This window comes from Lachnellula hyalina, assembly GCF_007821495.1.
Source record: "Lachnellula hyalina strain CBS 185.66 chromosome Unknown contig00108, whole genome shotgun sequence".
Lineage (NCBI taxonomy): Eukaryota > Fungi > Ascomycota > Leotiomycetes > Helotiales > Lachnaceae > Lachnellula > Lachnellula hyalina.
In genome coordinates this window covers 1-13,577 of record NW_022157222.1, presented here as the reverse complement: position 1 = coordinate 13,577, position 13,577 = coordinate 1, and the positions used below count along the sequence as shown (strand labels likewise).

At 46.9% G+C, this 13,577-nt stretch overlaps 5 protein-coding genes across 5 annotated transcripts; 3 read left to right on the top strand and 2 right to left on the bottom strand.

The window, feature by feature from the left end:
• Nucleotides 1-496: 496 nt before the first annotated feature.
• Nucleotides 497-1,267, top strand: LHYA1_G007346 (uncharacterized protein; the record flags this gene model as incomplete). Its single annotated transcript, XM_031152275.1, has 1 exon — nucleotides 497-1,267. The coding sequence occupies one exon, from the start codon at nucleotides 497-499 to the stop codon at nucleotides 1,265-1,267; it is 771 nt and encodes a 256-aa protein (XP_031003848.1).
• Nucleotides 1,268-1,945: 678 nt separating this feature from the next.
• Nucleotides 1,946-3,103, top strand: LHYA1_G007345 (uncharacterized protein; the record flags this gene model as incomplete). Its single annotated transcript, XM_031152274.1, has 1 exon — nucleotides 1,946-3,103. One exon carries the CDS (start codon nucleotides 1,946-1,948, stop codon nucleotides 3,101-3,103), a length of 1,158 nt encoding a protein of 385 aa, XP_031003851.1.
• A 356-nt stretch (nucleotides 3,104-3,459) lies between these two features.
• LHYA1_G007344 (uncharacterized protein) lies at nucleotides 3,460-4,436 on the bottom strand (the record flags this gene model as incomplete). The annotated part of the gene is made up of 2 exons (XM_031152273.1): nucleotides 3,460-4,061; nucleotides 4,124-4,436. 2 exons carry the CDS (start codon nucleotides 4,434-4,436, stop codon nucleotides 3,460-3,462), a joined length of 915 nt encoding a protein of 304 aa, XP_031003850.1.
• A 3,915-nt stretch (nucleotides 4,437-8,351) lies between these two features.
• On the bottom strand, nucleotides 8,352-10,546 carry LHYA1_G007343 (uncharacterized protein; the record flags this gene model as incomplete). Its single annotated transcript, XM_031152272.1, has 3 exons — nucleotides 8,352-9,876; nucleotides 10,033-10,218; nucleotides 10,362-10,546. 3 exons carry the CDS (start codon nucleotides 10,544-10,546, stop codon nucleotides 8,352-8,354), a joined length of 1,896 nt encoding a protein of 631 aa, XP_031003847.1.
• A 1,295-nt stretch (nucleotides 10,547-11,841) lies between these two features.
• On the top strand, nucleotides 11,842-12,402 carry Them4 (Acyl-coenzyme A thioesterase; the record flags this gene model as incomplete). Its single annotated transcript, XM_031152271.1, has 1 exon — nucleotides 11,842-12,402. The coding sequence occupies one exon, from the start codon at nucleotides 11,842-11,844 to the stop codon at nucleotides 12,400-12,402; it is 561 nt and encodes a 186-aa protein (XP_031003846.1).
• Nucleotides 12,403-13,577: the final 1,175 nt, after the last annotated feature.

Here is a 13,577-nt window from a genome sequence, read left to right as displayed (position 1 = left end):
TAATATTCCTTCTCCCGGAATAACGTACCATCAGTACCTTACTGATTACTTTGCGGTCGGCACTTTTCGGTATCAAGTCTCTTATCGGGAAGCAATTCTCCGTAATCGCTAGTCTATCGTGCGTATAGTAAGGTATTGCATCACTCGCTTTGATCTTCTAATCTTTCCTTTGTACTGTAACGCTTCTCCTCCGAGTCGTGTCGTTGACTCGTTGCGCCCACTCTCCACGATTACTTACACTCCTATCTCGGACTGGCCCTCCTTGTCTAGGATACAGTATCTGCAGTCATGGACCATGGGCATGGCTTGAAACTATACCCACCTTGATGGTTAAAGATCTGCCGAAAATCCAATCACTCTTCTACCAAACTGTTACCCCTAGATACTCACTTGCTCCCCCACTGCCTCGCTGCCTCGAGTGTTCAGCGTCAAGAACAACACGTTCGGAATATCTCAAGAACAAGACTATTTGCAAGCTATCTATCAAATATCAACAATGGCAGACGAACAATCTCCCCTCATGCTTATCCCAAGCGAAATCCGGCTCGCCATATACCAGCTTCTTCTCAACGACAACGGCAACAAGACACTCGAGATTCGAAATGAAGACCCCGAATCATACAAGCGTCACGATATTCCAAGTCGCACCAGCTACCGAATCATTGGACGGGATCTAACACGGCGAAGTCAATCAACCACCTACCACCTAACCACCAACACCGAAATGCATACTTCCATTATGGGCGTCAATCGCAAGATCTACGAAGAAACCTCTTACTTGCTGTATGGCTCTCATACATTCAGCTTCGGCCGAGATATCGAAGCCATGGTACCCTTCTTCTCAAACATGACGAAGCAAACCAGACCCCTCCTACATGAAATCGCCCTCGTCAAACAGGGCTCCGTGTACACCCGAGACTACGATCGCTGCGAGTGGAGAAACCTGTGCGAGTTCCTGAGCAATGATATGCGCATTGGGAGCTTGAGATTGGTAGTCGAAGGAGGACGTCCGAGTCTTGGTTGGGATAACCTCCCACAATATACAATGGCAGACTTCAAGACTCTAGCACATGTGAAGTACGAGTCGCTGAATTGGGTCTGGGAGTTGCTGTCGATCAAAGGAATTCGGAGTCTGGATGTGTCTTCGGAAATTCATCACTGCCCGCCATCACACTCGAGCGCAATGGAGCTCTTCGCCGCATTTTCCGCGTCTATTGAGAAAGGTTTTGCAGACTTTCTGCGGTCAGAGATGCTGGTTCAAAGGTAATTGGAAGATGGATCTGGGGAGGAGGGTTCATGCAGGGCTTTGCAGATGCTTCAAAATGATCTTTGTTCCGATTTGATGTTTTTCCTCGTACAAGCACAGTCAGCTTCATGGTAGCATAGGGAAACCGGATGGGAGTTCCGCCACATTGGCGACATGGGTATTGTCTTTCTTTTTCATGGATTGGTTTTCAGCTGATTGGTACACGAGCAGAAGCTGAAGTTGTGTATCATGTCTTCTGCATGCTTACGATAATCATGTCTTGTTTAGAGACGGGAGGAGACCCGACTTTTGTTTGGTGTTACAGGGCGTTCTTTAAGAAGGCTGGGTTCTTCGTTCTTTCTAAATAATCAAAATCTGCTTCATCTACCTATTTCCTCCAGATATCACTTTCTCGTTTTGTCAGATATCGATACTTGCAAATCTAACTACATCGCGGTCAAGCTCGAACTAGTCCGTCCAGTAGACCTATCTTTCACATTGAAAAAGTTCATTTCAAGGATTCCCAACAGAAGATCCGCAAATCAACGCTACCTTACGTAGCATATCACCGTCACCGTCACCGCTCTTCTGAATTACGGTAGGGAGTTGGGGAGTGAGAAAGCAGCGTGCATGCAGGTGTCTAGCGTGCATGATATGATGCACTCCAGCGGTCGGGCCACACTGCCGCGTTCTCCTCCGATGGAAGCGCCGCCATCCTCCGATGGATTGTTATCACTGAATATTTTCTATCGGCGCAAAAAAGCTAGCATGTGTATGAGTAATTGTCGCAATATCGAAGTCGCCATCCTATATCCCCGTGCTCCCCCGTCATCATGTCTTCCAACTCCGATTTCAGTCTCGGACTTTCGAAACACCTCGTTGCGGCTCCAAGAAAGTTCCCCTGAGACCCACGAAGCCGTGGCCATGGTTACCGCCGATCAGGAACCCGGATCCAGGCCCGGGCCTGTCGATCTCAGCCTCACGACATCCATCAGCAACACATCACGTGCCCCTCCCTCCTCATTCCGCTTCCTCGACCTCCCCCTGGAACTCCGCCTCAAAATATACACCTACCTTCTCCCCGCCCGCGCCCACACCATAGCCACGCAAATCCCGCACAACGGCTATTATTACAACACCGCCTCCCTGCCATCCCACTCTGCCAGCTCATTCTACCCCTTCGGCCGCTGCCCGACCCACAACCTCACCACCTACAAAGTCCTGACCGATAATTTCCGCTCTGGCTTTCCCTCTCCTTCAATCTACCCCGAGATTCTCCGCGTGAGCAAGCAGCTGCTTGCAGAAGCGGAACCGGTGTTGTATGGTGCCAAGGACGTGCTTTGGGATTTCGGCGTGCATGCAGAGGCCCTACTCGCATTTTGGGGCGATAGGAGTCAGGCTGCTAGGGCGTGTGTGAGGAATCTTCGGATTGCGAAGGAGATTCCTGCTTTACTAGCTTCCGATAGCAATAGTAATAGCGGTGTAGATGCGCGCTGGCTGACACTCTGCGCGTTTATCAAAAACGAGCTAGTGGGGCTTGGGGAATTGGATTTGACCATTTGGAGTGGGAGTGGGAGCGTGGCTTCTTTTCATTCCAATGGTTCGGGTGGAAAGGATGGGGAGGAGAGGTGGAGGGAGTGGGAATGGACGAGGGAGTTGCTGGATATAGATGCGCTGAGGTGTGCGAGGTTAACGTGGTGGGGCTTTAGTAGCGTTGAGGGGGGAGGGATGCCGGCGGCGGGGTTTGATTCTTGGATGGCGGGACGGATGATGGCGGATAGGTTGGCCAGAGATAGGATGGTCGAACAGGGGCTTGTGGTTGAGGGGTCTTTAGTTGTTTCTAGAAAGGCTGCTTGAATGTCAGTATGGCTATTTAGGGTTTTGGAAATTAGATGGACAAGTGAGTGAGAAATATAGATTACATACCTAATGCATCATTGTTGAATCCAGAGAGCCAGTGCTCGGTTTTCCATGGGCTTTCTTACCTCTCGACCCAATCATCAAGTAGATCGATATCGGCTCGCACCTTTCGTGGTGCTTCTCTCATCCTTCAGCTGCCTTCAAACCTCAACAAGAGCCACACTGCTGCACCTTGCTGTCGAGTCTACGATTCCCATCATCCCCTTGAAGGTGTGAAAATAACAATCTCGTGCTCTTCCCCCATTTTGTTTCCTTCTACGCAAGTAATGCTCCCAACAGTCCAGTCTTCATTCTCAATCCAACGATTCCCACTGCTTTACATAGACCGGCGCCCCAGTTGGTGCATGCCTCGGTGGCGTCAGCGGTTGCTGTCTCGCCCACGACGTCCTCGCCGGCCGCCTGGTCATAGACACTGTCTTCAAACGATCCCATGTCGTGTCCCGCTCCATGCTCTTCCGCTTGTTCCTCTCTATGATGAATAGTATCGCGCATGTTAGGGCGAGAAGACCCAGCGGTACTCCGACAGAAGCACCAACGATCGTCGCTGTCTTGTTATTTGGATTTGAGGTTGGCGATGTACCGGTTTGGCAGGTTGCGGGTGACCTATTGACGATAATCCCCACTGCGGCTGCGGAAGATGGAGATGGATATGCGCCCGCGGTATGGCTCGCAGAAAATGCAGCAGATGATGTGCTGCTAGCCCTGGTTGAAGACGTAGTTTCTCCTGCAAGCACAGTTCCGAAGACTGGAGCCCAAGTCTCTGATGCGCAGCAATTGCCGTCATATGCACAACACCACGTCCCATCGTCATCAGCCGCATTACAAGCAATAACCTTAACAGCACTACTATTCCCATCTTTTCCAACCAAAGGAAATCCCAAGTCAGCTTGCTGAGCTATCAGATACATCGTGGAGGGAATGGAAAATTACTACAACAAACTCCGCATGCGCACTTACAGTTTGTGTTTGCCAAGCAATAATCAGGGCATGGATTTCCCCAATCGCTATCAGTGCACGCTCCTCGATATACGTATCCTTTGGAATTGCTAACACAATACCCGGCACTGGTGCAGACGTCGCCGTCTATACAGCAAGAGGAGTGGCTGGCGCCAGTGGACGAGCATGCTGTGTAGGAATTGGCTAGCCCGCCATTAGGGAAGAAACAGCTATCGTTTGCTGAACATGTAGTGGGCGTGAAATAGCTTGATAGTAATAATAAGATAATAGGAATTCGAGAGGGTGTTGTTGTGATTACTGAAAATGAAAACATTATGAATGTGAAAATTCGTCAAATAGATGACTAAAATCTATAACTGAGTGGCATCAAAGATAAAACGAGCGGCGCAAGTTTAGTTTTGATATGAAAGTTGAAGCATACTCCTCCTTTTAACAACCTCTAATGTCAAGATCTTCCCCTTCGAATGTAAAGGAAGCCGCTCGAGCCTCGACCACCTACCTAGTTGGGCAAGCCATGTACATAGCTAAAAGTCTCCATACTCCTTAGCAAACCCCATACAACTCTAAAATGCCGCACAACGATCCATTTAAACCCTGTAATCAATTTTTACCTTGATTCTAGAAGGATTGAGGTTCTAGAAGGATTGTGGGATCGCCACTACTGTACGTACATTGTGCCTCACCTCAACTCAACATACGCAAGGAAGGAAGGCTATTTTCAGATCGTGGTTCGATAAGCGGTGCTACTATAGTAGGTGGTTTTAAGGAGCTCTAATGGTTTCAGTAAGGGGTATTGTACATAATCAGACGCTTTTCTTCTCCCAGTAGATGTGAAGGTGGACGGGGAGGTCGAGTTGTGCGGGTTTTCTATTTATAGGCACGAGCGTATATATACGGCCATCTCGATCCTTTATGCATGCAATCATTAGATCCCCTCAGGAGCATCAATCGCCCTCACAAAACTGAACTTATGTGACATTGCATATGGCGTATTTCGGAAGTAGGGGATGTGGGGGCATCGGACAAACCCATTATACTGCTAACTAATCATAGTTCTATGAATGCTAATAATAGGGGTCAGATCTACTCTCTGATTATATAAATCTAATTGATCTAGCAATAAAAAGGCTTACTTACTATATTCTAACAAAAGAGAGATAACTATATGGGCAATAATAAGAGCAAATGAAGTAAAGAGGATTAGTATGTCACGAAAATGAAGCGTGACGTATATTTTCTTTCACGGCATACTCTATTTATAAGGTTGCACTAGCAAGGGGATTCGTATAATGTACGACGTACGAAGTATCCACCCCCCATTTACCTTATGCGAGGAGAGCAATCTAGGCCCAAATACTCACTAGCAAGTTCTCGACTTCTGCTTCTGCTCCTCTTCGTGCTATTCGCAAAGAAATCAGCAATAATAGTTGCAGGTGTTTTCTTCTTTTTGAAGCTGGAATACACATGTGCCAAGTCGGCTTAATGGGTATAGGATCCCTAGTTGTTATTCTCAACTAGTCAACGTGGCCATCTTCTTGCTAACGTGAATAGTAGTAGAGACTCCCCAAACGAACCCGCAAGCCAATCACCGCATCATTTCAAAGCGATTGCAATCCCTTTCATAAACGCGGGCAATTCAAAGTAATCAGAAACAATATGCCACAACATCCCTCAAAACGGCACTGCTACCAGTACAGGCTAGGCATACACATGCTCTAAGATACACGCAAAACCCTTGGACATAATAAATCCGGACGCATTTGAAAGCTAACCTAAATATTGAAGGACATTTGTCTAGCTTTTGTAGTGGTTTTCATATGGCATGATGAATAGATGAATAGATGAATAGATGAATGAACGAACGAACGAACTTTCTTGGCCGTGAATAGTTAGCACACACTCAATATAAGAGTGAATCTATTAAGTAGGAGTACCAAAGGGAATAGGTGGAATTGTTAAACTTTCGATTCAAGAAGCATTAGAAGAGATTGCCTGACATCGTATTCACCAGAGTGAGGACTCCTTCAGTCTCCGCCACTCCCTCAAGGACGCTCAGTGAACAGGAAAAGGTACTTAATACCCTTTTCCAGTAGAACTCATAGAGCACCCTTGATTATGAGACTACGACAAGAGATATGTCGCAGGGAAGAACTAGAAGCTTACACCACGGAGCCATTATGCCTCCACCCCACCTTACCCCATCATAAACCGAATTATGACACATCCCAGACGAGACATTTGTTAAAAAGGCATGAACGACGAGCCGTAATTACAGCGAGAAAGCATCTGACAACAACATAGCCTTTGCAATGAAACTTGATTCAAAAATCTCAAGCTCATAATGCCCTGTTTCTTTGGAAGACGATGATCTCAAGTAAGAAACCTAGGTACCATAGTGAGTACTGTTGATGCACAGCGACCTTTCCTATATTGGTGATAGTAAGAGATGGGCCATTTCCTTGCTGGACTTGAACAAATATTGGAGCTACGAGATTTTTATATTATGTTTCTTAGGATTGTGTCTAACGATGTGACTCGATAATATCATTCGCAAATCAAACCAATTCAGCTGCTTACTTTTATCGTAGCGAGGAAGGAACGATAATCAACTCAGAGTAAAGCAGAATCTTTCATTTTGATATCTTGATTAGTATCAGATACAGAAATAAACCATTGAATTTTGACGCAATTAGGATATTCCACGCCATGTAACAAGAACTAGGAATGAACGTAGGACAGCCAAGAAATGGGAATAGAGGGGGACATGTTATAAAAGGCCTTCAGTATGATATATATACTTCTACAAAAGCAGAGAGGTTATCCCAGCTGAATATGAGTTCATCTCTCGTGGCCACAAAGCAGAGGGCAACAAGCTGGCTCGCCCCGGTCTTTAATGGTGGAAGTTACTGCTCCTATCCCTATAGCAAGAGCAAACACTACATGCACTTGACACGCATTCCCTACCTAGCAAATGCCTTCAAAATTCTCATCCGAACCCGCGACTAACAACAGCACCAATTCGACAAGACACTTTTTCTTGACAACAAACCCCACCCCTTCCGTTCTTTCCCCATTCACGTTAATTTCCGACGAGAAATATAGCACCTTCCCTTCCCTAAAGATCCCGAAAGTCAAGCACCCTTTCACCGCTGGCTCAAGCACCAAATACCATGCTCAGCAAACAGTATGTCTGGATCCATAGTTCCTCTCTCTTCCTTGCAGAACGAGAAACTCTTGTCTCCCTAGGCTGTATTTATAAATTTCTATCTCCAAGCTCACTTGCGCTCTCTCTTGGGAGCAAGAAACGAGAAACAAGAAATGTGACAGCGAAAGAGCTGCATTCACACCCCTCTCAATCCCTTCATCCCACAAATTCCAAACCCCCACCCATACATACTATGCAACCCTACTTGACCCTAAAATAAACAACCTCTCCCTCATTCCGAGCCCCTTTCTCCGCCAAACACTATTTTCAGACCGCAATGTTGTCTGCCACGTACCGTCTTCTTCGAGGATATTTCTCAGTGTCGAATTGCTTGGAAGTAGAAAGAATGGTATATATACACGACAAGCTCAAAGCACTATCCGAAGGTGAAACTCTTTGCTTTTCATGTTAACACGAACGGATATTTTTTTGACGGCAAAAAACTTTGTGCTTCCGATGAAAATTTGCCAAAGCCTGAAATTCGCGTGCTATGGTACTGCCTCAAGATCAAATGTTTATCTAGAAGCAAAGCAGTGAACTTCGATGAAGAGATGTACGTATGAATGACGCAACTTCACCATGGTCTATGGAATTCCATTGTGCGATCTTGCTTGGTTCACTGCCAAAAGATTCCCAGAATGCTATTGATCTTTATATATATATATATAACTCCTGGCTCTCGATAAGAAGTGGAAGAAGATAGAAGCTGTGTAGCGTGGGGTGGAATGGCACTTGCCAGCTATATCATGCATGGAGAGATTTATTCGGAGATATGTATGTGTAGATGTAGATTGGAAGTGCATTAATATCATTTCATTCCATTGAATCGCTCGCTATGCCCCATCGCTCTTTCCCAAACCAAAGTACTCCCACATGATATCATCCAAGTCGCCTAATACAATTACATTACAGCATTAACCAATCCGAATGCCTGCGTTCAGAGCTCTTGCATTCCCAACCGTATCCTTCCAGTCCCTAGCAAGCCCTGCTCATTCTGAAGTGCCGCGTTAATACCGTAGCGGCTCAACCTGTAACCCTCCTAACCCAAAGACCGGTAGGTTCATAAAAAGCCTCCTTATCCTTCCTCTTCCATGCCCGATGCAATCTCAACCCAATATCATGTTCCTCCCTCCTAACATCCGCCTCCTCCTCCCTCAAGCCTTCCACCTTCCTCTTTTCTCCCTCGCGTTTCCTCCGCACTTCATCATTAACCATCACGCTATCCGTAGGCATCAGCTCCGTCATCTGCCGTATGCTCTTTGTGATATTATTTCTCCTATGCGAGAGATTCTCCAGCTGTGCTTGTAGAGATGTGATCAAGTCGTGGGACTCTGCTTCAGCAGGTGACATGGGGAGAGATTTCGCGATGTTGGAAACGCGTTTCGAGGCATCTGCTTTGCGCATGCTGATGAAGACTGGCGAGGAGTCGGGGATGGCTTTCCGTGTTACGCCTGATCGTGGACCTTCACCGACCTTGGGCTTTTTGCGGCTCATGATCGGAGATGATGGTTGTTGGACGACAAATTGTTGCGGTGGAGTTGGCATGGAAGGGGTGGGCACCGGTGGTCTGTCGAATGTATCTGTTGAGGGGCGCGGAGTGCTGTGGGCTGCGGAGGTTGCGTAGGTAGAGACGCTGAAGCGTGATGGAGGTTGGACATATGGCTCTACAGGGGTGTTCCTGTCGAAAGCGATGTGTTTGTATTGGTCTCTAAATCGTTGCTCTTCAGGCGAAATTGCTTCTGGCGGTGGTTCTCGAGGCTCAACTGGTAGATTCGCACGAACTTGGGTTCTTGGTGCAGAGACCGGGTTGGAGGAAAGTGGATCAGAGAAATTTTCTGAAGCTGGAGAGTTTCTTGGTTGTGGTGTGCTCCTGGCACCGTTATCTGAGAAAACAGTCCGGGTTGGGGGATCGACGCCATCTGACAATGGAGGCGAGACAGGGCCCATTTCACTACTACTCTGAGGCGAAATAGGGGACCTAAAAGGGGGAGAAGCAACCCTTTTCTCGCTCTTTCGGGGAATATTGAGGGGAGCAACATCAAGCTTATCCTCTACCGGAGTGACGAACGTCGAACGGCCACTTGCCCCTTTCCATTCCGGTCTTTCAACTGTCAAGGTGGGGCTTTTCAGATTTCGTACCCTTTCTCCAAAAGTAAGCTGAGTTTTCGGTGCCGCTGAGATACTCGAAACATTCCCGAATCGTTGTCCAGAAGCACTACGGGTATTAACTCCTGGCGGTGTAAATTGAGCTGGGGTTGTTGATTGTTTCTTCCCCCTATCTGCCGTTGTAGGTTCTCCCGTGTATGGATCCCAACTTGGATCCTTGGCCGGTCTACCCTTAGTGCCCACGTCTTTGCGAGTCACCAAATTTGCTGCCGCCGCAGCAACTTGGTTGCGTCTCTTCTCCCTTCTGAGGACCGGAATGTTACTCCCTCCGGGCTTGTCCTGTCTCGAATTAGGTCTGTTCTGTTGGCTTAACCCGAGCCGCGAGACGTCTGGCATCTTTTCTTCGATAGGTGACACTTCTTCATCCGCTTGGTTCTGGCTTCTATTTCTTGGTAAGCTGAGAAGGTAGAGGGGAAACGCGGGGTGCTCGATGAAGAACTTGAGTGTCTAGGCAAATGGCAGATTGGACCTTGACACCTGGATGTATTTGGGATTTATATAGCATCTCTAAAGCATGCTCTCGGCATTTCCGACATACCTTTGTCTAGCTGAACTAAGCTCTGGGGAACTTGGCGGAGAGACCTCTTGTGTATGCGCCGGGCTTTCGTAGGTATTCGCCCCGAATCGGGTGACTATTGGGTTCGGGGATGGTTGAGAATAGACAGAGGAAGGTGGTCGAAACGTTGAAGTACCGTGTTCGGAAGGAGGGGGCGCAACGGATTCGCTGAACGTATGTTAGCTGGTTGGTTCTCTGTATAGACAATATGCCGGTTGAAGTGGGATGTTTCAAAATAAAAACCCCTTTAGAGCACTCCAACTTGTAATTATCCACCTCCAATAGGACATCAATGGAAGTGCGATACTTACAAATCCATTCGAGGGAGAACTCTAGATTCCTCATCCTGTCTCGGCGGTCGAGAGGGTGCGTCGGTTTTGTATTCCGGCGACAAAGGCATACCCATAGAGCGAGATCCTGCGAATCTCTCATCAAATTTAGGATCTGGATATATGGGCTGGCGAGCGCCCTTAGGATTGTTCAGCCTCTTCCACATCCTGCAACCTTATTTCTTGCTGCTCAAGGTGTGTGATGCGCGCTGGGATATTTTGTCGCAGATAGATCGATCGTCTTATGTCAATTTCGAAACAGTATTCATTCACACATGTTATGGCCAGATATTCAACGTTTGTAGCTGAGGTGTGATGCGCGTATGGTAGTGGTGTATTCGTTAATAGCGTCGCGTGTAGTATCGGAAGGATTTGAGTGAGGCTGTGCTGGTAGATTTGATTCTCGTGATGGGAGTTTTGCACGACGGCGTGAATAATTAAAGTACAGGAACAAGATGATTGGGATTATTGTATGCGGTCAAACGGCCAAGAATAAACCAGGAATGGTCGCAAGATCGGATTGTTGCAGACGCGTTGTCAATGTTGTAGAGAATCACCACAACCAATCGAATCCGGAACTGGCGGCTGTTTGGCCTTCAAAAAGGTCTGATAGGATTCTTGAACTAAAGTCAAAGTCAAAGGACAGAAGACAGAAGACAAAGTACAAATAATATTATCTTGGTCCCCCTCGTGTGCCCCTTATTATCAGGTACGAAGTACTTATCCGATCCGAAAGATTGAAGGGATCTCGAGGGGCAAAGTTTGTTTCATGTTTATTTTTCCGTACTAACTACGCCATTTGAGTAATGTGAATACATGATGACAGCATAAAGACTTCGCCGAGCAGAGTCAGACGAGGTTGAAGATATATTATTAATGGGTCAGAAAGTACTGTATCTGTTGGGATAAGGGGTGTATCCCGACCTTTCTAGTCATGTGATTTGGCGTAGCTTAGTCGGCGAAGGGGCCATCCACGGAGAGAGCACCTCTTCGCGTCCCACGCTTTGAGACATCAATCAAGAACAACCAATCAACGAGACCACCTTTTACTAGCTAGTACGGAGTGTTTTACCGAGGTATCCTGTGAAACCAACAGAAAGTATCTTTCTTTATCTGATTAATAGTCGGCCTATTACTTCAAGTAATTCTTCTTTACCCCACGTTGATGCTCACGGAGGGACCTCCGCATGGAGGTACCCCCGTATGCCCTGAGGATTCTAACCCCTTTTAAAAGTATGCACCAAAATTCAGCCTGTGCACGCCAATCAATTCCGCATACTTTATCTCGGATGGAGCGGAGGGGTCCTTGCCTTTGACTTTGCCTTTGCCTTCGCCTTATTCATGGTTCCTACCGTGTAGGCCGAGGCTACACTACCTATATAGGTACTCTACGTATCGCCAGGCTATCAAAATTTCGGCATGATGGTTTGTCGTCCCTAAGAACAAAACAAGAAGAGGCAACATGCATTTTAGTTACCCCCTTGAAGAGCCAACCTCAGAGTGCAAAGCACATTTCGCATCAACTCCATGGTGTGCAGCCATCTTCAACGACCCCACGCTCCAAGCCTTCACTGCTCGAGATACCCAAAGAAGTTCGGTCCACACCTTTATGGGCAAAACCTTGGCAACTAAAGATACCATCGTCTATTGGCAATCGTTTCGAAAATTGGGAGCTCAACACAGCGACAATGTGACAGTTCTGTCTATTGGAAGCGGGTTCAATGGCCATGTCGATACTTGTCATGGTGGATTCATTGGAGTTGTGCTAGATGGAGTGCTGGGAAATGCCGTTGCGACTGAAAGAGCTAGCGACAAGGTGAGCATGACGGTTTATTTGAAGGTCTATTACAAGAAGCCGGTTAGAACACCTAGCAAGGTCTTGTGCAGAGCAAAGGTGTACAAGACCGAGGGAAGGAAGATGTGGGTTAGTGGCACGATGGAAGACGGCGAAGGGACCATTATGGCTACTGCAGAGAGTTTGTTCATGGTGGTCGAGCCGGTGAAACGTCTGGGGAAGTTGTGACAGCCTTTTTGAATGCTTGGTTGAGATATGGCATGGAAGAAGGCACCCCACGGAAGATCGTTGGACTTTAGGATGGGTGACCAGGATCAAACTTACTGTATGTTATACTTCTATATGAAAGTTTGGGCGACTGTTGACCCTCTAAGTATACCGGAACACTCGGTGTTTACCTATAGTACAGGTTGTTGTCATAAAAACTGCAACTTTCTACAAATTATGCTTTTACAAGGCTTGTATGGAGTCCCTCTGCTGGAAACACATTTTTTCTAGTAGAAAGTGGGTGATTTTAGCAGTTTAATCACCAAATAAGGCATAAATGATCTATCTAGAGGGGTCTTTAGCTAATAGAAACCCTCTATTATCCTGGTTACATCCTGGTTTTAAGTGGAAAGTTGCAATCTTTATGAAAACACCCTGTAAAAGGGGACGTTTCTTGATATCACGTGGCTGGCTGTCCTCGATTTAGTGAAGCCAGAATAGAGAGAATATCTATCTATGCAGGTTCTCTTCCGCTTACTAAAGAGCTTTATTGACATACTGTAGAATACTTAGTCTAATAAAGATAAAGAAACATTTCAGTTAACCCATTCCAAAATATTCCCTTCACGCGATTTCTGTAATCGGCAATTTTTGTAAGGGCAATTTTGAGCTTCGGCACGACCCCTAAAATAAGCCCCCGCCCCGGAGTTTACTAAATATATCTACCGGTACCCCATGTCCGAGATTCCATTGAATTCTCGAACACCTGTACCACTGAAGAGGATCTCTAACTTCATCTACGACTTACGAATGAGTATACGAAGTACAACAATCACCTCAATTTAATAACACAGCAATCCTCAGTAAAATCCCACAAGGTAGCCTTGCGCCACAACTCACCGAAATACCACCTCCAGAAACGCAAATAACATCAAATCCACTATCATGGACTACGTCGAGAACCGCATGGCCCAAGAAGCCGCAAAGCCCAACCTGAGTCCCGAAGTGTATGCTTTCATCTCTCCCTTCTACTAGAGACCAAAAGCTAATTCTACCACCAGCCAAACAATCTTCACCCCCCTCAACGCCCTTCTCCTCTCCCTCTTCCTCTACATCCTTTTCCGCTCCCTCCGCTCCACCCCACCAGCCTCTTTACCTCCCCCACCCGCCCCCGTCGTCTTCAAGACCTTCACACC